The sequence below is a fragment of the Pseudoliparis swirei genome, chromosome 23 (assembly GCF_029220125.1).
Source record: "Pseudoliparis swirei isolate HS2019 ecotype Mariana Trench chromosome 23, NWPU_hadal_v1, whole genome shotgun sequence".
Classification (NCBI taxonomy): Eukaryota; Metazoa; Chordata; class Actinopteri; order Perciformes; family Liparidae; genus Pseudoliparis; species Pseudoliparis swirei.
In genome coordinates this window covers 15,007,154-15,030,543 of record NC_079410.1, presented here as the reverse complement: position 1 = coordinate 15,030,543, position 23,390 = coordinate 15,007,154, and the positions used below count along the sequence as shown (strand labels likewise).

General features: G+C 43.3%; 1 protein-coding gene across 1 annotated transcript in view; it reads right to left on the bottom strand.

Annotated features, from left to right (window-relative positions):
- Window positions 1–624: 624 nt before the first annotated feature.
- The window catches only part of asic2 (acid-sensing (proton-gated) ion channel 2), a 110,435-nt gene continuing 87,669 nt past the window's right edge, over window positions 625–23,390 (bottom strand). Inside the window, exons 3-10 of the mRNA XM_056406458.1 lie at window positions 19,244–19,371; window positions 9,834–9,984; window positions 9,507–9,563; window positions 5,165–5,318; window positions 4,505–4,596; window positions 3,944–4,023; window positions 3,241–3,309; window positions 625–2,660 (exon numbers count right to left, since the gene is read on the bottom strand). Coding sequence (XP_056262433.1) covers window positions 2,559–2,660; window positions 3,241–3,309; window positions 3,944–4,023; window positions 4,505–4,596; window positions 5,165–5,318; window positions 9,507–9,563; window positions 9,834–9,984; window positions 19,244–19,371 — 833 coding nt within the window. The 3' untranslated portion in view covers window positions 625–2,558. The remainder of the gene's footprint in view (window positions 2,661–3,240; window positions 3,310–3,943; window positions 4,024–4,504; window positions 4,597–5,164; window positions 5,319–9,506; window positions 9,564–9,833; window positions 9,985–19,243; window positions 19,372–23,390) is intronic.

Genomic DNA, 23,390 nt, shown 5'->3' with positions numbered 1-23,390 from the left:
CACTCTGACTCTTGGTTTTCCTAAATTGAGGCATAACACTCTCCAGTTTACCGACGCATTTTGTGAGAATAAATTTGCAGCTATTCACACCTCTCACTGCAGTTGTGCTATTTAATTGTTCTGTTTATTCAATTTGATTTAATACTAGCTTATTCATAGCTTCCGTCTTACTTTTAGTTATTTCTATTTTGCCACGCTAGCGACGAGGTTCTCTGAGTTTGGTCCAGACTGAACTATCTCAACAGCTATTGGATGGATTATCATGACATTTTGGACATACATTCATGGTCCCCAAAAGTTGAATCCTGCTGGAGATCAGCTGACTCTTCCTGTAGCATCATGACGCTTCATGAGGAATTTGTTTTTGACAAAATACCAACAAAATGTATTTAATTGCCACCAGTCTCACCTGTATTTGTGTCGATTGTGAATTATAATATATTGTCATGCTGACACTAAGGTGGTGAACATGGTAAACATGTCAGCTGCTAGCATAGCTGTAGACTCTTTGGGTTATTATATTGTTTCTTTGTCCTACGTGAAGCAGTTTGAATCCTCTTCTTTTGTAAAGGTGCGATACAAATGAACTGGCCTCGCTCGGCCTTGCCACAACAGGACGCCAGCGCTGCAAAACAACTTTTTAATTTAATCGTTTCACATTAAAAACACACACTGTATGCTGCATCACAAAATGAGAAAACGCTGTCCTGCGGAAACAATTGAAGCCAAAGTAGAGACGAGAATCGGTCGTTCCCACCAAGAGACGCGAGACGCGTCCGTCTCATACCCCTGCAGGTCGGCTGAAGAGCGTGTCCGTCTGAAGCCACGACATAAGACAGTACACACAGGCAGCAGGTTGAGCCACAGATGGGAAATCATAATTCAAATAGTCTCACAAAGCACTTGAATTCATTCCTACCTGTAATGCATATTACCAGGTTGACAGAGACCAAGCGAGCATGATCACGGACTCTTATGCACTACATTTTCCACATCATCTAACACAAGCTTTTGGTGTGAAGCCGTATCTGTAACTCTTGTTTTCTGAGGACACTGAAGGTTCAGAGAGACCTGTATTGAAGAGGAAGTCTGGTGCTCATACAAAAGTGTTTCCTTTATGGCAAGCATGACATTCAACTTCCCTCGTAATGCGACTGCCTCCTGTTACGTCACATTTTCACCTAAAGAGTAACATTATGGAAAAACAAATTTCACAAATATGAAGTCACTTCTGCACCTGGAGTGAATGTTTTACTGAATTTCTTTTAGATTAAATCTGATTCAGATATGCGTGGTACCCGTTTCTACGACAACCCCATCCCCCCCACAGATATTTACACCACATCGTAGCAGACCATGTACTCCAAAAACAAATCCAAGATGAACCCTCCTCATGGTGCTTTGTTATCATTTATATGACCATGAAAATTGTTTTAAATTTTTGTGTTTTTTTGTTTGTTGGTGAATGACGAAATGATGCCACTTTTAATAAAGTGGTAATGACATTCTCTAAATGAAATAATGGGTTGACAACAGTCTGGGCATATTCATTTGTAGCAGTGTTTTGTACATGGCTGTCTGACAAGCAAATAAATTCACATTTACCTCTCAGCTGTGTGCTGGGTTGAGGTGCAGCAGCTAGAAGCAATTTATTCATATAAATTGACAGTAGGAGTATGACATCCCTTTAAAGATGTCTGTAGGGAACAGCTTAACACTCCTGAATTCACATCGCAAACATGCCTTTTAGTAAACCGACTAAACCGAAACTGATGCAAAATTCATCCTGCAAAATATTAAAATGTCCCGGTTTTTAGTGATTACATTGAATTGTTTTCCCCTCAATGATGGTCATACATCATCAACCCTCTTCCCCTTAAAGGACAACAAACGAAGAAATCATGAATTGCTCTTCAGAATAAATTTTCATCTGCTTTTGTATCTGAACTATGATTTTAAACAACCATAAATTCAATCTGTACATTCGAAGTTTGACATCTCACCTGGGCCTTCGTCACAGGCCTGCCCTGCAGATAGAGATAGACACATTGCACACGTGTACAGTAAAGCAACACTGCAGTCCAGCATATGCATCAGCAAAGAGAGCAAAATAGATTGACGCATGCAGTTCAAAACCAAGTTTGTACAGTTCATTTGGCAGTGAGCGACATATTAATGTGTTTGTTACATAGATATGCTGCACAGGGGATGGTCCCCCTCATAGCTGTCCCGCACAGTCTCTGATTTTCTATGAGTGTGAATGTGGAGACACAGACCCCACTGCACTGGTCTGGCACAATGGAGGCCACCCTCCCACCACAGTACAGTGCAGGCTGACCGAGAAGGCAGATAAGTCCAGCTGACAGCTCCTTAATCCCCATTAGTGCCTCAGACAGGGCGGGTTGACAGAGTGCATGGCTGTCCCGAGGCCAGTCCCTGTTCTTGTCCTCCCCTCCCCTGTTAGGGACCTGCAGGATGCCCTAACAGAGGATGTGGCGCCACCACGTGGAGGCAGCCTCTGGTTGTGCGTGGCTCTGAGGGACAAAGGGGGGAGGGCCTCAGCAGGCAATCTCCTCCAAGGTGCCCAGCGTTGTCTGCAGGGGGACTGTCACCGTGTGGCTGATCGACTCCGAGTGGTTTGCTACCGGGTCACAGGAACTCTGGGAAAAAAACACAGTGAAAGAGTCTGAGTGCTTGTTCAGACTAGAGCGTGGCAAAGGAATATTCATTTGGACATCCTTGTTAAATAGGTGTTTCTGGTACTTGTGGAGCTAATTGCATCCTACTTTGGCTGGAGAGCGAGCCACTAACACACGAGTGCATCATGCCAGCACAACCCAGTCACAATAGACAACAAGTTAACACGATTTATTCAAAAGATGTGACTATGACCATCGAGTTCTGTACTGGAGCAGTTTATACGAATATGCTTCAATATGATTCATAACTTCCAGCAAATTTATTTCTTTATTCATGCTTGTTCAGGAGTGTGCAGGGTGCTGTCGCCGCCGCCCCCCCATTGAGAATCCTCGTCGTTGTTTGGAAGTCCTTCAAAGAGCTGAGCACTTGTTGCCAAATTGGCTCCTGTCGGTGTGAACAGTCTCAGGTTTGCTCGGGTCCTCTTTCTCCCCGCTCGTGTGGAGGGGTAATGATCGGGCAAGGTTTGATATGCATGGTTAGAGTGCGTGAAATTGCACTCTGAGGAAAATTGACATGTGGGAGGTTAAAGGCCACACTTACCACATCCTCTCCATGACTCTCCTCTTCCTCTTCTCTGCTCAGTAAATCCAGTAGTCTGTCTTTCACTACCTGCAGAGTGGTAAATAAAAGAAAGAAAAGCATCAATTAATAATTACAAGAAGAGAGCTTATATGACAGTTGTGGAACATTTGACTTCAAAGCAGAAACAAACTATTTGGTGGCATACGGCAACAAACTACACCATTATTTGAGCCTGCGTACTGTTAACGGTAGCTTTAGAGGTGCTTATGTCAGCGACATGAGGGGGACATTACTCTGTTATGGCTATTAAAATAAAATACAATGTATTTCGACACCCCTCGGGGAGACAAAGACTACTTTGCCAGAACCCTGCACAGCTGAAAGCAGCATAAGAAGCTCTAAAGAGAGACACACAGTAAAGCAAAGGTAATGGAAAAGCACCAGCACACAGACATTCATCTCAGGCTGGTTATAAAGTAATTATATCTATTTGTATGACATCTGCTTTTTGTATGAGGAACATCGCTTTTGTTGACAGCTTTCATGGTCAACAGATGCTCTGATCTAATATAATCTACTCTTCACTGAAAACCCCCAAATGAGAGCCATCGGTGTTTATCGCATGGAGTGAGACCCATTAGAGGAGTGATGTGTTGCTGTATTTAGATGTTTCAACAGTAACGTCAGAACTAAAGTGTGAAATCAGCATCTTAGGACCGACCTCATAAGCATAGTCAAACAGCTCTAGGATGGTGAGGATGCTGGCTCCAATGAACAGACCCATCTGGCCTCCAATGTCACCTGCAGACGAAGGCCACAGTTACTCAGAGGGAAGCAGAATAAATTACAGGAATACAACGTTAAACCTGAATCCGGTCCAAAGAAACAGCTTTCCAAAGATTATTGCTGTTGTCAACGGGTCTATACTGAAACAAATGACAGCAAAACACTAAGAGATGAAAACAAGCAAGTGCAATGACCGCGTTTTGTTCAGTCAAAGATTGTAAAGAGGCACATTTCAACTCTTCATCTGTCGAGGCTGTGGCTTGACTGACAATATAGTAAACAGATATCTCTCTGCCAGGAAACATCATGCATCACAGTGCTGACATGTTGTCATCATGACCTTCTCATCAGACATCTTTGATTTCTATCTTCCGCCTTCACTCAGTGAGCCATTTTCCATGAATTAAAAACACATATTCAAAAGTAGCAGTAGACTAGGACTAATGTAGACTGGATCCAGGTTTGGAAAATGAAGTTAATATTGAATAAAACTTACCCAGCAAGCCCGCCACCTCGTAAGCTTTCTTTTGCTCGATGGTCTCATAGTTTAAAGCCTCAAAGAACACGTCCAGCACTAAGATGTTGTCTCTGCAAAAAGAACAATTGGGCGTTAGTCCTGAAGAATCCAGCACCAGACGACCACTTGGCAAGCAACAGTCATCCAGATGCTAAACATGTAGTGGTAAAAAGGCCTAAAAATGATCAGCTGCACTCATTAGAGGTTCATTCACGATGGTTTCTAAATGAGATTTCTTTTCATACTTAGTAAAACATGTAAAGACATCAGAGGAAACTAGAACACACTCGTGTGTGTGATTTGTCTTTAATTGACCTGCATAGAATTAGGATTGTTCTTACATTGGACAATCATTATCTTTCATTAAGAAGAAGGATTAAAAGAGCCAATGTTTTCCCCCCCTCTCTGATTCATGGTCTATGACACATGACAAACCAGATTAACAATTGGTGTGATCAGTTGGTCCCAACTGATCATTTCTATCCACAACCATTCATGTAAAATGAAAGCATTGATTAATACCAATACAAATTGTGTAAGCATACAGTAAATGTCTCTAAAGCTATGTTTGTTGATTCCAGTCATCATCCTAACATTGCTAACAATACCAGAGCATCACTCTGTGGTGATGATACTCACGTGATGTACTTCTCCGACTTGTTGAACTTCTTCTGCAGGTAGCGGGCGGACGTCTTGCTGGGGATCTTGACCATGGACAGCTCTTTGTTGTAGCGGGTCATGTTGCACGGCGTCCTGCACATGCAGTTACTGCTCTCCACGGCCGACAGTTTAGCTTCACACAGTAGGGGGCAATGGAGGGGGGGGGGGGTTGAGGATGATGAGCACGAAGAAGAAATGCTCTTTTAGACACAAACTGAGAGCGTTCCTTATATAATCCCAGATATACTATATAACATATCCAGTGAGCAGTATGACTGCTACACATATTTTGGCCTCCACCCCGATGTTATATCCGACTGGCAGACCAAAGTATTGCTGTCTATTTGGAGAACTTCTGCCCAGACTGAGCTCGTCACATATTAATGCTATGCAAGGAAAAGAGGAGCGCTATTAGCACAAATTAATCAATCTCTATATTATTGTAATACTTCATGTGTAAATCAGTTTACTGACCACGAACTATTTACTGTATGTTTTTCAAGAACTATGAGATATCCACAAATATTGAATTTGATCAAATCAGCAGGTGCAAATTACTAAAATACTAAACGACAGACAAACATCACACAAGACAAACATTATAAAGTATTCTTAAAACATGAAGGTCACTGTACAATTACTACAAGCGTCGAAATAGATAGAACAATGTTCGCTGATCTCAACTCATCAAATGTGAGGATTTGAGATTTTTCTATAATTGGAATATAGAAAAGATTCTTCATTTTTTGGGACAATATAATCAAAACATAATTTTCTGATAAAGTAATCATGACATGGAGCGGAAATAATACATTTATCAAGGATTTGAGTAATTAAGAGTTTTAAATAATGTTATTTTTCCTTGTATCCATCTTTTTTCGGTATTTAAAATGCAAACCTTACAAATGGGAAATAACATTATGTTAAATTGTGCTCGTGGGCACCACAGCCTGATACTTCTAATTAACCACATACAGTATGTGTGGTGCGTTGGTGCCAGCTGTACATCAACGCTTCATTACAGAGAATAAATATCAAACTAAGACCTGGAGCGTCTGCAGCTTTGTACACAACGTATCGCACCACAGGAAAAAACGGGAGGGGGTCAGATTTCCGATGATGAAAACACAAACTACTGTACTTACAAACACAGGCAAACCCAATATCACACGCAATAGCACACACGGCCCCATTACTACCATACTGCGCCTTGAGCCGTGCGGATGTTTACTCCATAAAAGCCTGAACGACAGTATCAGTCAATGTCACTGTCAAAGTCACAATATATAAAACACAAACACGGCCTCGAGCAGCATCCGTGAAAACAGCCTTCACCCTGACAGAGACAAAGTCCTGATGCAAGAACGCGAGGCTCTATTCGCGTCTCTGCTTTGGCAGATTGACTCAGGGAGAGAGAGAGAAAAAACCCCGCATTGTATGATTTCGTGTTCAGCCCACAGCCAACACCAACTCTCTCCCGGTGACTGTAATGTCAGGCGACACAGGCTTTTCAAATATAGCTCCATCAAAAGTTTTCTCCGGCACAGAGGCTGCTCACACTCCCCATTAATCACTCACATAAAATGAATTTATGATGTTGCAAAGTTTAAATCGAGCTCTAATGAGTCGTTTCTCTCGACCGAAAACTTCTTTCTCTGGATTTAAAAAATCCCCAAACCCCTAATTCTCTGAATGGAAAGAAGAAGTTAGTGTCATCAGAATTATTTCTCACTGCGGCAGACCCACAGATCACGGAGCACCTGGCAGCTTTTTCCCCCACGGCGCTCTGATAGCCGGTAGGACCACACAGTCACGTAATTGCAAGAGAAATTCAATATGGCTTACTCTGTGGTCTCCTATTTTTATTCAAATGAGATATTATTGGATACAAAGGGGCAAGGCCTTGTGCATTCAAATGATTGATTTATTTTCTCTAAACCCCTCACCTTCGTCCACCGGCCTCTCTCGTTTTCTCTCACATGCATTAAAATCTAAAAAGGTCAAATGACCAGAATACATTTGTTCATAATAACTTTAAGTTCTTTTTCTCAATATTAAAACAATAACACGTATTTAAGACAGTTTTGGTTATCTTCTGTTTGGAAGCGATGACAACAATTGGAAATACCAGTTTTGAAGATAAAGTCCGAAGCAAATGACAAGATGATTAAGTCTGTGATCACACAGTGCTTTCAGAGCCATCTCCAAACCCCCAGTGACACAGTTAAGGAGGAAGAAAAACCCCAATCAAACACGGTAGGGTCAAATGTATTTTGACGTGTAGAGCAAATTGGCACTGCCTTTAAAACAAGAAATTGCAATCAATAATCCACACTGTGTGTTTGTGTGTGTGTGTTTCAGGATTGTGTTTAACATTTCTAGTGTTCAAAAATCATTTCCCCTCGCAGCAGGAGAGAGCAGAGGGACTGGAGTGGGAGGAGAAAAGTTCCTCTGATGTTGCTGTAACTCCCACTCGCCAACAGCTGAGAATCATATGACTAAGTATGTTTTTTAATGAACTAATCAGTTGTGTATAATTCATGTTTTCACTGACTCGTATCCATCAAAAATTTAGATTTTATGAGAGTTAATATTACCAACGGTGCTTTTAGTTGAGAATATGTTATAGCATGCTATAATTTCTTTATGGCTATGGAAGAAAATTCATTAATCTTGAGGGGCGCTTTCATACCTTTACGTTGCCTCATAAGGGTATAGCTTTTAAATTGTCAGTGCCCCCATATTACAAAAGTGTCTTTATTTTTTATAATATCATCTCACTTACCTCACTATCATTCATCAGTTGCAGACATAATTTCGGCCTCCACAACAATATACAAATTGATAAATAGAGCTCTTTGAAAAGGGACACAATCTAAAAAAGAAATTTCTGATTTGTAGTAGAGCATCAGATATAATCTGTTGATATCACTATGGCAACACTAAAAGCATGCCTCACAGATAATCAGGACATATCATGGTGTAATGATGTTCCCCCACTGCGTCTCTGTTCTCTGCGCTGTGGCTTTGTTAGCCTGACTGAAAAGGAGAAGAATACTCAGAGTCTTAATTGAAGGGGAAATTCACACCTTTTATGTGGATGTCCAATCTTTTAATGGTAAAAGCTTTGAATTCCTCAGTGCTTGTTATATTCACAGAGATAGCTGCAACATCTGTTGTTCTTCCTGCATCCAGCATCGCCGTGTCACGTGACCGGACTCAAAAGAAGAACAGAACTGCCCTAACAGAAATACATTATGTTCATATTCCAGTGCCCTGACCTTTTATGTGTGACTGAAAGGTGAATATGTGCTTTCATGTCTTTTAATAAGCTGGCAACATGCCAGACATGCACCCCAATGCATGCTGGGACAGGCTCTATAGCCTTCCCTGCGACCCACGAAAGACCTCATCGGAAACAGATAAGAAACCGCTCTCTCTCTCTCTCTCCATGATGTTGCTGCTTTGGAAGACTCAACCCAGTACCTCCCAGTACCTTTAAATACTTTTAAATTAATCTAATTTGGATCAAATCTAAAAGAAACTTTCTCATCTGAATTTCATGAGTCTGCGACGAGTCTATGGCTTTTTCAAAAGGGACATTAGAGAATTTTCCTCAAAACAAAAAGAATCAATTCAATATCTTTAAACGGCTGAACATCAAATAAAACTGACAAAGTTAATATAACATTTTTTATGAGAAAGGATGGAGAAAAGGTTGCCAACAATCTCTTTCACGGCGACTGAATTCACCTCAATGCAGGAAATATGTCACGATTATCCATCTGACCACCATCCATAAATTGTCTGCTCTGTTGATGACAGGATTGATCTCAATATTTCCCGATGTGTCTGAAGAGGTGATGAGCTCTTCACACACTATCAATCCTGTTCTCTTGATGAATCAGAAAGTTAAGTACAGACACAATCCTCCTTTTATGGGATGTACTGGAGGAGCGTTGGCCAGTTGTGTCACAGAGTTATTCCTTAACTGTGAAATTGTGTTTTTAACAGACAGTCTGCCGGTGGCTATCACTCGTTCCCAAAGTAGACTTGTTATTCACTCCAGTGCTTTGGCATTCACCGTGAGATACTTAAGTGTCTCTTAAGTTGAGCCGACTCAAGCTTCACATTCTCTGCGGTGTTGCTCATCTTTAAAGCAGGTTTAGCATTAAAGCTCTGTATCAACAGGGAAAAAAGATAATTATAATCCTTTGCAGAGGCAAATAACAATATGTAAATCAGAGGGGAATGCATGCGTGTGTGTGTGTGTGTGTGTGTGTCATCGTGTTTGTGAGGTTGTGTTTCTATGCAGACTTACCAAGGGCTGGCTCGGCGCAGTCTTTGTACTGCTCAGGCGTGCAGTAAGAAGCCTCGCCTAAGAACAGTTTCAAAAAGGAGGAATTTGTCAATAGTAGTCTTTACAATAAGTTATTGAAAGACGGTTAGAATACAGAAACAATATGTGAGCCGCAGCACTATTTTCCTGCCAGACACATAATCCCAGTTTTTTTTCATCGTGTCTTGAATTATGATATCCACATGAGGCCCTCCAATGCAATCTAATCGTACATAAATTACCACAAACTGGTCAATGCGTCCCCAAAAGTGTCTTTTTGTGTGTGCTCAGACCAGCAGTGGTGCTTACCAGGCATGTGCACCATCCTGCAGTTGCAGTTCTCGACGATGTAGCGCGTCTCACAGTCGATCCTGCAGGCGGTCACACTGTAGACCTGGAAGAAGCCCGACTCCAGAGCCTTCGATTCGCACTCTCCCCACGGGGGAGGAAGGTAGGTCAGCTGCAGGTGAGAACACATGGTGTGGGGAGGCCGGGGGAGGGGGGGGGGGTAGTTAGGAGTTTCTGTTAAACACACACACACTAGAGACTAAAAACAACAGAACACCAGATAGAATGCATTTCAATGTCTTTTTCACAGTCATACTGGTCAAAGAATGTGGAAAACCAATAGATACAGGAGCGCTTTAATCAGGCTTCCATGTGTCCCCCTCCCCACGATGTTTCTAGTCCTCGCTCAGCGTTTCTCAATATGCGTTCTTTTCTGTACTTCTCTGTACTTGTGTTCTCGTGGACTCGTGAAACGTCATCAGTCGCAGCCCGAGTACATGTTCCAATTCAAAGTCCGCTTCTCGCAAAGCACGGTCAAAATACCCGGATGTGACTTGATCCTCCCACTTTCCCGGAGAATGCATCAGAGGAGACTTGTGCGTACTCTGGCCAGCCGATATCCCAGAATGCATTTCACAACCAGCAACGGAAACAATAGCGGAGGAGAAAATAAACAACTGACAGTTCAGTTTTTCTAAATACTGCTGTTGTCGAGTCACGGAATGCAATAATTTAATTATATTTAAAGGATAACGAAAAGAGCAGGGTTATCATATTTTGTTTGACTGTCAAAAATAATTTAAAGTAAACAATTGGAGTAAACTCATGAGCAAGAACAGCCGATGTGGTGACGTCATCAAGTGAGCTGCTGTTCCAATCGCAGAAAGACCGTCCTCCCGTCCCTTGGAGTCTGGACACCCAAGACCAAACTCCAAAAGAACCCAAGTCTGTACTCAGTGTACTTGGAATTGATAAACGCCTTCTGTCTGTGTGTGTGTCTCTGTCCGTGTGTGTGTGTCGCTGTGGCTTCTCCACTAACTCTCCGGGCTCCCTGATTGCTGCCAAGCTTTTTTACCTGCCTCAAGCATCACACCTGGAACACATCAACTCATCAGCCCAGCAGTATACTCCCACACTGGCGGTCCGCCCGGCCCTCGTTAGATCGCTCTGTCGGCTATTTGTTAGTCTCAGGTTCATGGCTGCTCCGTGTGTTCCTGCTTTAGTGTGTTATCTCCCTGTGTGTTTGCTTTGTTTCCCTTGTGCCTCAGTAACACACACCTGCCAGCCTGCTTCCAACCTCACCCTCATTCACTTTGTTCCTCTTCACCCTCCTGCCCTCATCACTGGTCCTGGTTTATTGAGCACTTCCAATACACCAGTTAAACTTCATCCGTCGCCTAGTTGTGTTCTGCGCTTAATACTTAATAACAGCACATGGACCCAGATACACTGGAGGAAATTGATCAACGGATTAGCCAATTAAAAAAGTTAATCCAGCTGGAACGGACGACCCACGAGTCGATTGAGTTTTGCAGCTACTGTGGCCAGCTGCAGCAACAGTGCTTGTTCTCGATGGTGCTGACTGGAACTCTCCCTTTGAAATAATTAAACAGCCTGATAAATGCGGTTAATCCTGTATTAGCTGCTCTGCACTGGGATCCCTGTAAAATCAAGAATCACATTTAAAGTCCTTCTCCTCACCTACAAAGCCTTGATTGGTGATGCTCCATCATATCTTAAGGAGTGTGTAGTACCTATTGCCCCACTAGAGAGCTGCGCTCACTAAATGTGGGGCTACTTGTAGTTCCTAGAGTCTTAAAAAGTAGAATGGGAGCCAGAGCCTTTAGTTATCAAGCTCCTCTTTTATGGAACCAGCTTCCACCTTCAGTCCGGGAGGCAGACACAGTCACCTCGTTTAAGAGTAGACTTAAGACTTTCCTCTTTGACAGAGCTTATAGTTCGGGCTGAATCAGGTTCACCTGGTCCAGCCCCTTGATATGCTGCTATAGGCTTATAGGCTGCTGGGAGACGTTTTAGGATACACTGAGCACCGCTCTCCTCCTCTCTCTCTACTTATGGATCAATTGACATCTCTCCATCACACATTATTAACTCTGCTTCCTCCCTAGAGTCTTTGTGACTTCATGTCTCATAGGACCTGGCTGTGTCTGGTGACATGGCCCTGCTGATGCCCCCCCCCCCTCCCCCTCCACTCCTCCTCTCTATCTCCATCTGCCTGATGGATTCTGGAGGTCTGGATCGTGGTCCATGCCTACTACTAATTATTCATACAATCTGTCATACTCATTGAATATGTTGTAACTCTGTAATGATTCCTTCTCTACACATGACATATATTGCTTCTGTCCATCCTGGAGAGGGATCCTCCTCTGTTTCTTCCCTTTTTTCCCCGTTAAAGGTTTTTTTCTATTTTTGGGGGATTTTTTCCTGATCCGATGTGAGGTCCTGGGACAGGGATATCATATGTGTACAGATCGTTAAGCCCTCTGAGGCAAATTTGTAATTTGTGACATTGGGTTTTATAAAATAAACTGAATTGAATTATATGTGCAATGTCTCCCAGCAGCTGGCCACCACAAACAAATGAAAGATCAAAATAATTTGACTGTATACATCAAGCAAGAAAGAAAATGAAAGGACTTCTATCATGAGGTAAAATTAAAAAGATGTATACTTCTTATAATTATATATATATATGGATATATATATATATATATGGATTCAAGGCCGGCCACTCGACAGAGACGGCCCTCCTTGCTGTCTCTGAGCAGCTTCACACTGCTAGAGCAGCCTCTCTCTCCTCTGTCCTTATCCTTCTCGACCTTTCTGCAGCATTTGACACCGTGAACCACCAGATCCTGATCTCTTCTCTTCAGGACCTGGGGATCTCAGGCACTGCACTCGCTCTTTTCTCTTCCTACCTTAAAGACCGCACCTACGGGTATCTTGGAGAGGATCTGTGTCTGATCCTTGTCCTCTCACTACTGGGGTTCCTCAAGGCTCCGTCCTGGGTCCCTCCTCTTCTCTCTGTACACAAATTCTCTCAGCTCTGTCATTCGCATGGCTTCTCCTACCATAGCTATGCTGATGACACCCAACTGATCTTCTCGTTTCCACCGTCCGAAACACGGGGGGCGGCACGAATCTCTGCCTGTCTGACTGACATCTCTCAGTGGATGTCTGCTCACCACCTGAAGATCAACCCTGACAAGACTGGGCTACTATTCCTTCCAGGAAAGGCTCCCCACCCACGACCTGACTATCACCTTCAACAGCTCTGTGTTGGCCCCTACCCGGACTGCCAGGAACCTCGGGGTGACACTCGACAGTCAACTCTCCTGACGGCCAACATCGCTGCGACGCGTTCCTGTAGGTACATGCTGCACAACATCAGGAGAATACGTCCTCTTCTTACTCAGAAGGCGGCGCAGGTTCTGATCCAGGCTCTGGTCATTTCACGCCTCGACTACTGCAACTCCTCCTGGCTGGTCTACCTGCTAAGGCCATCCGACCCCTGCAGCTCATCCAGAATGCAGCAGCTCGACTGGTCTTCAGCCTCCCGTCACCCACACCACTCCGCTCCTCCGCTCTCTCGACTGGTAACCGTGGCTGCTCGCATCCGCTTCAAAACACTGGTCCTGGCATACCGTGCTCTAGACGGATCGGGCCCGTCTACATCCGGGATATGGTCACACCGGCACGTTCGCTCCGCTCGCCTCGCAACAGCCAATCGACTTGTGCCTCCTGCACCTCGAGCTAATCACTCGAAATCCAGACTGTTTGCTGTCCTGGCTCCTCAGTGGTGGAACGAGCTCCCCACTGACATCAGGACAGCAGAAAGTCTCTACATCTTCCGTCGGAGACTGAAAACACACCTTTTCCGACTATATCTGGATTAAAACACAGATTAGCACTTCAGTGGCACTTAGATAGCACTTACTTATGGTACTTTTGTAGTTCGACTATGTTGAGGAAATGTTACTTCCTGTATTCTTGTTGTTCTTAGTTTGTACTCTAGGTTGAAATGCACTTATTGTAAGTCGCTTTGGATAAAAGCGTCTGCTAAATGACATGTAATGTAATGTAATGTAATATATATAAATATTTTCTTTTGGGATATTCTACCCAGTATTTTTTACAAATTGAATTTTATGGATCTGTCCATATATAATGTGGACAGATCCGTACAACAGCCCTCCAAATTCAATTCAATTCAATTCAGTTTATTTGTATAGCCCAATTTCACAAATTACAAATTTGTCTCGGAGTGCTTTACAATCTGTACACATAGACATCCCTGCCCCAAAACCTCGCATCGGACCAGGAAAAACTCCCAAATAACCCTTCAGGGGAAAAAAAAAGGGAAGAAACCTTCAGGAGAGCAACAGAGGAGGATCCCTCTCCAGGATGGACAGATGCAATAGATGTCATGTGTACAGAAGGACAGATTTAGAGTTAAAATACATTCAATGAATGTGACAGAGTGACAAATGCGTTCCTTAGTCCTTGAAAACCATCCAATGGAGAGCAGCAGAAGAGAAACACAACAAACCAGGTGGTGCGGAAAACTATTCAACAGATAGCCAGACTCTGTCAGAAAAATCCCATGCCGCCTGGCAATGGGAGCACAACAACTCCAAATGTTCTCCTCCTGCTCCTGTGCCTCTAAGGACTGAGACAGCAGATGAAGGAGGGACACCGGGCCGAGCCGTGTGGAGGCCCATCTGCTCCAAAACACAGGCAGCGAGCTCTAGCTCGACATCCGTCACCCATCACCCTCTTTCCCCCAGTTCCCTTCATTGTCATCTCATTGCGTCCTAACTGAAGCTTCTTCTGCCAAAAGAGCAATTTTTTTTCACATGAGGCAAAACACAACATCCTGCCAGGTGAAATTTGGCCGCAGTTTGCTTGTTAGTAGTGACAGGATTTGAAACCCTGCCTCCTCTTTCAGGCGACGTTGTATGTGTGCTTCTAGGGCGGTTGATGCTTCAGATCTTTAGATCACTTCACCCACACACAGGACTATAAATTAAAACACAATCCAAACCGCAATCTAGCCCCGAGTCATTTCTGGACACAGCCACTATGTCTACGGTGATAATTAAACATGCCCTCCCTGAAGCCAGCAACAAGCACATGCAATGCAGACTGCCATCCAGATGCTATTCATTATATTAGGGACTAAAGAAAGGTGCTCTGCAGCATCCTAAACCTTTAAAACCACCATCACACCTTAGCTAATCTTCACTTCTTAGCTAATTAGTCAGATGTGGCTGATGGGAGAGCTGATTATTTCTCTGTAATCAGATAATCCAATGAGCTCAATATCACTTTTTTTCCCTCCCTAAATTGACCTGATAATGATCTATCCAACAAGGCCTGTGGCACACTCAGGGTATTATTAATCAATGATCCGTTCCCCTGTTGCAGCTGAGCAATGCTTCAATTAGGCTTTACAAGTTTGTCAGCAGGGAACATTGCTAAAAAAGTTGGATTTGTGAACAGTGGGTTTTTTATAAGGTCGTTGTATTAGTGCTGGTTGGGTGAGCTGGAATGGAAACTATAGAGCACTGGTTTAGGTAAAACATTGTACCTCAAGCAGTCTGTGCAAAATATCTGAAATTAATAATGACATATTTTATACTATTGGCCATGTGTGGGAAGTTGTTAATTAGCTAATTAATCCCATGAGTTGTGGCAAAAAAACCAGATTTTTTCAAATCACATTGACCTTTGACGACATCATTTTAACCTGAAGTGCAAGTGGGTGTAGTATAATGAAGAGTTTTGATTAATCCGTTTGAGGAATGGCTTTCTCAACTAAGGGAACACCGTGCTCTTTTAACTTTAGTCAAACGCAATTTCTATGTCTGGAGAGCTTTAATGAGGACACATTCAAACCCTCACTGTAGGCTGTGCACTTTGTACTTATCGCTCACTTAATTGCGCTGCTTTGATCGAGGCTCAACGTCATTAGCCAAAACAAGTCACTTTCACAGAAAGACTGATTGGTATCCATGACAAAGATCAACCAATCATCAAGGCTTTTAAAATGTGTTCCATAAGTCCCCAACACAAGTCTGTGACCCAGATACTCTACCCAATCATCATTATCAGATTGTTTTTGAACATTGCTAACAGTGCCCTCTGGGTTTCTGCAGAAGAAGAAGCTTAACAAGACAGGTGGGAACATCTAGCAGCAGGAGATGTTTTCCCAGACGTCTGATACAAAGTGCAATTGTGCATTAATTAGCTGGAGCTAAATGTGCTGTGTTCCCCACTGTGCGGGCTCGTGGCTAGGGGCAGTGTTTTCATAGCAGGCAGAGGAGGAACTGCCATCACCCCTGCCAGTCATAGCACTGGGCTGAAAGATGACATTAGCCCTAAAGGCTCATTACCCAGGAGGCCTAAACATCACTGGATAGATCTCTTCTGCTTCCTTCCTGCTGAGGCCAATCTCTGAGCTGTAATGTTTAGTAGTGGGACAAAGTTTCAACTGAATCTTGCTTCAGAAATGTTCTCAAAACTGAATATTCTTTTTATGTAATATCCCTCACATTCAGTATGTTGGTGTGCACTTGATAAGCTGGTTAGGGCAAAATGTTTTACTGGTGGAAATGAATTTTCAGAGACTACTTTGTGTTTGAACTCCGGATGTAATCATTTTAATTAGGATGCACCATATGTAATGATTTGTCCTTTTATCCTCAAACTCTGCTGTCACTGATACACTTTCTCCATCTGAAGCGTGGTCTCAAGTCTTTGTCATGCTCATACATATTGTAACAAGCACAAATACAGTTCATGAGTTATAAAAGGGGGCATAGATATACAATAAGGAGTAGGGCTAAACCACACCAATATAATAGGAGCTCTCTGCTGAGTACATGAACAACAAACGGTTCATGGGTTTGGCCGTGGTATTTGAGTGTGCCTTTTTGTTGCAAGCCACTCACACTGCCACACCCCCTTTTTGCCAATTGGTATGAATACACACATCTTATCATCTACACACTTGACCTCAATGTTAAATATCAGCCTCCCATGACATAAACTGTGGCTGCCACAGGGTTGGACAAGGTTTAGGGACGGCTCTACGCACAGAGCTGCTGGTCGCAATCCTTTAGAGGCCTGTGTTCACGGTCAAGAAATCAGGCTTTTCTACTCCCCGATCCTAATTATAGCAAATTGGTTTCACTTTTTCATGATGATTAAGAAAAAAAACTACAGGAAAAAGAACTTTAAGTGGCTATCAATAGGTTTGTGATACCAACACATCACTTGTTTAGTGGTATGTGAAAGGGGTCTCTTATAGTGATCACCCCACATATAACTATCTCATCTCTACAAAGCTTTTTAGCGCCTTTACAGCTCATTGTTTTTTATTTTACGTCTATTTGCATTCACTATCCTTGGGTGTATCGGTGAGAGCTGCAGCCTTTAATGTTGTCCATGTGTGATGGAACAAAGCTTCAGTATGATTGAGTGGGTGTGAGTTGGAGTGAAGCACCTCGCTACCAACAAGGACAAAGCCACTGACAGTGTGTGGGGGGGGGGTTATCATTTGTCAGTTAACAAACCCCATGAGGCGACTGAGGACGATTTAGGGTGTAGAGCAGGGCTATTCAACTTCAGTAGCAAGTGGGCCGGATAAGAAAATCACGGGGGGTGTGAGGGCCGCACAGAATATTGATCAAATAATGGCTCAAAATTAAAAACAGTAATGTATATTTCCACAGGTAAACAGTCACACACGAAAATGCGTCGGTATTGTGTGGCAAAAGTGTTGCGAACAAGCATCACTATAAACATGTTTCAAAGTGTAAATATCCGCTCAAGGCAACCAGTTGTTTCAGATCCCAAACCAAACTGTTCCCATGAAAACATAAGAAATGTGACTTCATGGATCAATATATAAATTACTTGGAATGACACTAATATCTGGTGGCGCAGCGCACAGACTGCATGTCTTTGAGTGCAGACTCCTTTTGTGAAGGGATCGAAACCAGGTCGGGCGATCTTTTTATTTTTATTTTTTCGAAAATGTATTTCTTCCTCCGTGGCTGCGATGCACTGCTCACTTATACAATCGTAACCAATGACATGGATAGACGGCGGCGAAGATTCAAAGCAATATGTTTTGTTGTGTGTGACAATCTGGTGCTGAGCAGACACCCCCCGCAGAGACGAGAAGAGAACACAACGCGCACGCGCAGGAAACCAGTAGGTCTGAAAACCAGTAGGGTACAACGGCAACCAACACGGGTGCGTAACATAAAGATGTAACCATACAGGTTTGGTTGAGGCAATAGTGAAACTCAATGGCTCTGGGTTAAATGTCTCAATGTATAAAAGAGGCGTGTCCGTCAGTTTTATTTTTCTTTACTTTATACTGATTACTTGCAGGGGCAGTCTGCGGGCGTGATTAAACTCAAACGGGCCGCATCCGGCCCGCGGGCCGCTAGTTGAATAGGCCTGGTGTAGAGGGTACTGGGACGCATATTCAGCTCTTTTCTGCTCTTTTAATGGTAACAAAGCTGAAATGCTGCAATCAGAGAGTTTTTAAATAGAATATTCATCTATCCATCTCTCTCACAATTCAATTTCATTCAATACAATTCAATTTCATTAGATTAAATTAAATTCAGTTCAATTCAATGTGACTTTACTGACATTAAAGTTTCTCTAAACAATGTGGCCAATGCATCACAACACACAAGTACACAGACACATTTACTGCAATGTTTTTATCAATGTGCACTGTCCCTTATTAAATAAACCATTTAAATAACATATCAATATGAAAAGTAACATAACAATAACACAACATTATGACTGTTATATTAATATTATATTTTTATTTATTTTTTGAGAGGTTGTTAAACTCTTTGAAATTTTGGATTACATAGTTGAATCAGACACAATAAATGTTCGTTATTTCATTGAATGTTTTACATTTTAGGATCTCTCACACACACACACACACACACACACACACACACACACACACACACACACACACACACACACGTAGGTACTTAAAAGCTTTTTCAAAAGTGCATTTTTGCAAGTTTTATTTCAGAGCGACTGCATTGGGCGTGTCTACTGTTGTGAGTGGTGTGCCACTTGGGACATTTTTTATCCGCGTGGTGACACAAGTCCCCGTGGGGCGGTGTGCACTCAGGTAAAAGTCCCCGATGGGATAGAAGTACAAGAACCCACACACACATGCTTGCACACCATCCCATCATACCTGTTATGGCAAGCAATAAATCACAGAGGTTTTTTAAAAGGTATTTATTTTTTGTTATCTCTGAGTGATAAACTGAACATGTGGATTAGAAGTGAAACGCAACACAAGGAGGAGAAAAGCTATGAACTGTGTAGGAGTGGAAGAGAGGCACACCTACCCTCTGCTCCTGTGTGGCTACAAAAGTCTGGAAGCCAGGAGCCACGCCGAAGCCCAGCTCGTGAACGAACGGGGGCTCTGCCTGGCTATGGATCTGCACACGCACACCTGCCTCGAAGGCTGTGTCCTCTGGAAATGGAGACAGATGGTAAGACTAGGTTAGATGATTTATTCAGGCAATAAACAAACCAATATGTGAAGAAAAGAATTTAAATGTCTTTGGCTTTTTTGACTGGTTCAGATAAATTGCTCAGGGAATAAAGGAGCAACAGATGCGGCAGAGAGTCAAAAACTGAATTTCCTGTATGAAACATTGAGCAGATGTGTTTCTTTCGACTCAAAGCTACAAGGTTTTAAGATTATTTATTATAACACAAACTCTCGGTGACCTGCCGGCCCATTAGTGAAAACACCAGTGAGGAGAAGGAGGCTCGGTGCTGACTAGATGAAAGGACCTTTACTCTGCAATTTACATCATTCGTACACACACACACACACACACACACACACACACACACACACACACACACACACACACACACACACACACACACACACACACACACACACACACACACACACACACACACAGCATATAGCATTATCTCTCTCAGCGATACACTCATCAATCAAACACCGGCAGTAACGGATGTGGCGACAGCTCGAATGAATTCATCCTAAATAATAGATGAAGGAATCAAACAGGCCTTTTTTCGGGCACTGGGAGTTTGAAAAACAATCATTCTCAAAGAGGACAGTATAGTGTGTGTGTGTATGTTGTCCATGTGTGGACAAATAGTATGAAAGAAAAATTGGCTGTTTGAGGGAGATAATCAGAGAGTGTGTGTGTGTGTCCTGTAAAATATAGTCCTGCGTAATGAAGGTCTCGTACTTGTCTGTGGCTGACAGGTTTTATGTCCTTTATGTCTCCTGCTACTCTGTCCAGCGCTGTGACTTGTCCTTGTGTTCGCCGTACAATTAAGAAGCTCTTAGCGCTCTGTGTATTTAGCACAAACATTTAATTAAATCGACTTCATTTACTGCACTCCCTGGGAAAGGATTGTGTTTCCGGAGGAGTATACTGAATATGAAAAAACAACACCTGCACAATTCTCCCATATAGATAGATAGATAGATAGATAGATATATACTTTATTAATCCCCAAGGGGAAATTTGTCGAGTCAGTAGCAGCAACACACAAGAATAAAGAAGTTAAAAACACAATATATAAGAAGGGTTAGGGTGATCTGGCAAGAGGTGAACTGTTGTAGAGCCTCTCACCGTCGGCAGAAATGTTCCCCTGTATCTCTCTTTGTGGGTGCGGAGCGTGAGGAGACTGGGAGAGAAACTCCTCTGACCCCTAGGAGGTGGTGGGAGGGGGGTCGGGTTGTCCAATATGGACACCAGTTTCTTCAACCCTCCTCTCTCCCACCCCTTCCCAGTGCTCCAGCTGGCAGCCGATGATGGAGCCAGCCTTCCTAACCAGTTTGTTAAGGCGGCTGGTGTCACGGCTCGATGCTGCTCCCCAGCAGACAATGGCAAAAGCACACTGGCGACAACCGACTGGTAGAATAACTCCAGCATCTTGCTGCACTTGAAGGAAGGGCTTTCTTCAGGAAAAAAGGCGACTCATCCCCTTCTTGTACACAGCGTTGATGTTGGCCTTCCAGTTCAGTCGGCTGTCGATGGAGACGCCCAGGTACTTGCTCCTCCACCATGTCCACGTCCACTCCCAGGACACTCAGAGGTGTAGGAGCTGTCGCCTTCCTCCTGAAGTCCACCACCATCTCTCTGGTCTTGGCCACGTTCAGCCGCAGGTGGTTCTCATCGGCCCACTTTACAAAGTCACTCACCACTGCCCTGTACTCCTCCTCCCGTCCATCCCTATGACTCCCGAGCACTGCAGAATCATCAGAGTACTTCTGCAGATGGCATGACTCCGTGTTGTACTGGAAGTCACTGGTGTACAGGGTGAAGAGGAAGGAGACAGAACAGTTCCTGTGGGGCTCAACATCACTGACCACCGTTCCAGACAGCACACGGCCCATTCTGACAAACTGTGGTCTGCCTGTGAGGTAGTCAGTGATCCAGGAGATGGCCACCCGCAGCTTCTCACTCAGCAGCAGTGGCTGGATGGTGTTAAATGCACTGGAGAAGTCAAAGTGACTCTCACAGAGACATCGGTTCCATCCAGGTGCGACTGAGCTCGTTGCAGCAGGTAGATGATGGCGCCGTCCACTCCCACATGAGGCTGGTAAGCAAATTGCAGAGGGTCCAACGATGATTTCACCTGCGGCGGAGGTGGGCAAGACCCAGCCTCCAGCACCTTCATCACATGGGAGGTGAGGGACCCGGTCGGTAGTCGTTGAGGCCAGATGGTGCTGACTTCTTTGGGACAGGGACCAGGCACGGCGTCTTCCACAGCACCGGGACTTCCCCCAGCCTCAGGCTGAGGTTGAAGAGGTGCTGCAGGACACCAGACAGCTGGGTGGCGCAGGTCTTTAGGACCCTGGGGCTGATGCCATCAGGACCTTCAGCTCTGCGCTGGTGTAGTTTCTCCAGCTGTCTTCTCACCTGGTCAGTCGTCACAGAGAGGTGGAGGAGCCCAGGAGCCCATTGTTATTGAGGGCTCGGTGGATGTGCAGCTCAGCAGGGGGGACAGAGGGGGAGGAGGTGTGACCGCTGACTAAACAACATTAACATGCATAACGCTCTGCACTCAGCTGGTTTCAGGCTTTCCACCAGATGTTCAAACCCAGCTGTTGGGATCTAGCCACAAGAGCCTGAGATCCAACACCGATGGTGGGGCGATGAGGTCTGGTTTGCAGTCGGAGTTCAAGTTCACCACACCGATGTCTACATTATTTTGGCCATATAGTGTTATCTAGTCCTCTTGGGGCAAATCAGACTAAATCTCATGGGAGGTTTTGAGGCTTAATTCAGGTTTAAACCAGACAATTTGCTACGACTAAACCAGGTCAAAATACTCTCAACCAAGGTAAACGAGACAAAGTTGTGTTTGGATTAGGATGCCCCCGTTTTTCATTTCACGACTTAAAACCTTCATTTCATCATACATTACCATATATTTTAGTTAGTGTTATGTCAAATGAAAACATGATATTAGACAAATGCTCCAATAGTGGTCCAAAGACAATCAAAAACACATAAAAAAGCCACGCTGTTGCACCGGGTGACATATGCCTTCATTATAAAGAACAGTTAACAGCAACTGATGTCTGCACAACACACAGATACAGGCACTAACTGCACCACCTGTTAATTGTGATAGAGGAATATGACATCCAGTTTGGCTCTTGAATGTGTTTTTAATGGTATATGTATTACAATGGATTTCTATAAGAGGTATTCGCTATCAGGCTGTCACTGCCTGGGCAATAGATTAGCAGCAAACATTGTTGGTTATGGTCTGTGTTAGAGGAATGTGTTAATAATAATAGTAAAGTTAAAACAACATCAATGTTATCCTGTAACATAAAAACTAAGCAGATGTTCAATAAGATGCACTTTTCTGCTGTCAGATTGTTGTAAACATAGCTGTGTTGCTCTTCGTAAACAATTAGCTGCACTAACATGATGTAGTGCACAACAATATATATATATATCAATAGTCATGTGTTCAGCTGTTGTTTGTCGCGCTGTAAGACAGAGATGGAATATTCAAATATATTGGATTTATATATTTTGGGCTTGAAGTCAGATCTTTGCAGTGAGTGCTGGGTACAATTATACGGGTGAGAAGATCTTCTCAGTAACTGAATTTGAAAAGTGTTTCGCTTTAATCAGATATTAATTTGAATCCACAATGATGAAAAGAAAATGTTATTTGAAAATGCATTTTGAAAATGTCATAAGTTCTGAGTATGAATAACATATCCAGACTCAGAACACCATGAAACAACAGTGGAAAAGAAACGGCACGAACAAAAGAACAAACATGACTGAGGACCACTCAGGTGATGTTTAGTCTGACAATACGTACAAAAAACAGAGATTTTCTGAAAAGTAGCAGATCTTCTCAACCGAGAAGCTTCATCTATGACTCCATTTTTCACATTCTTTTGAAACATTATGTGTAAGGACACGATCTCTTTCAGTGAAAATTACATATTTATATTTGCACAAA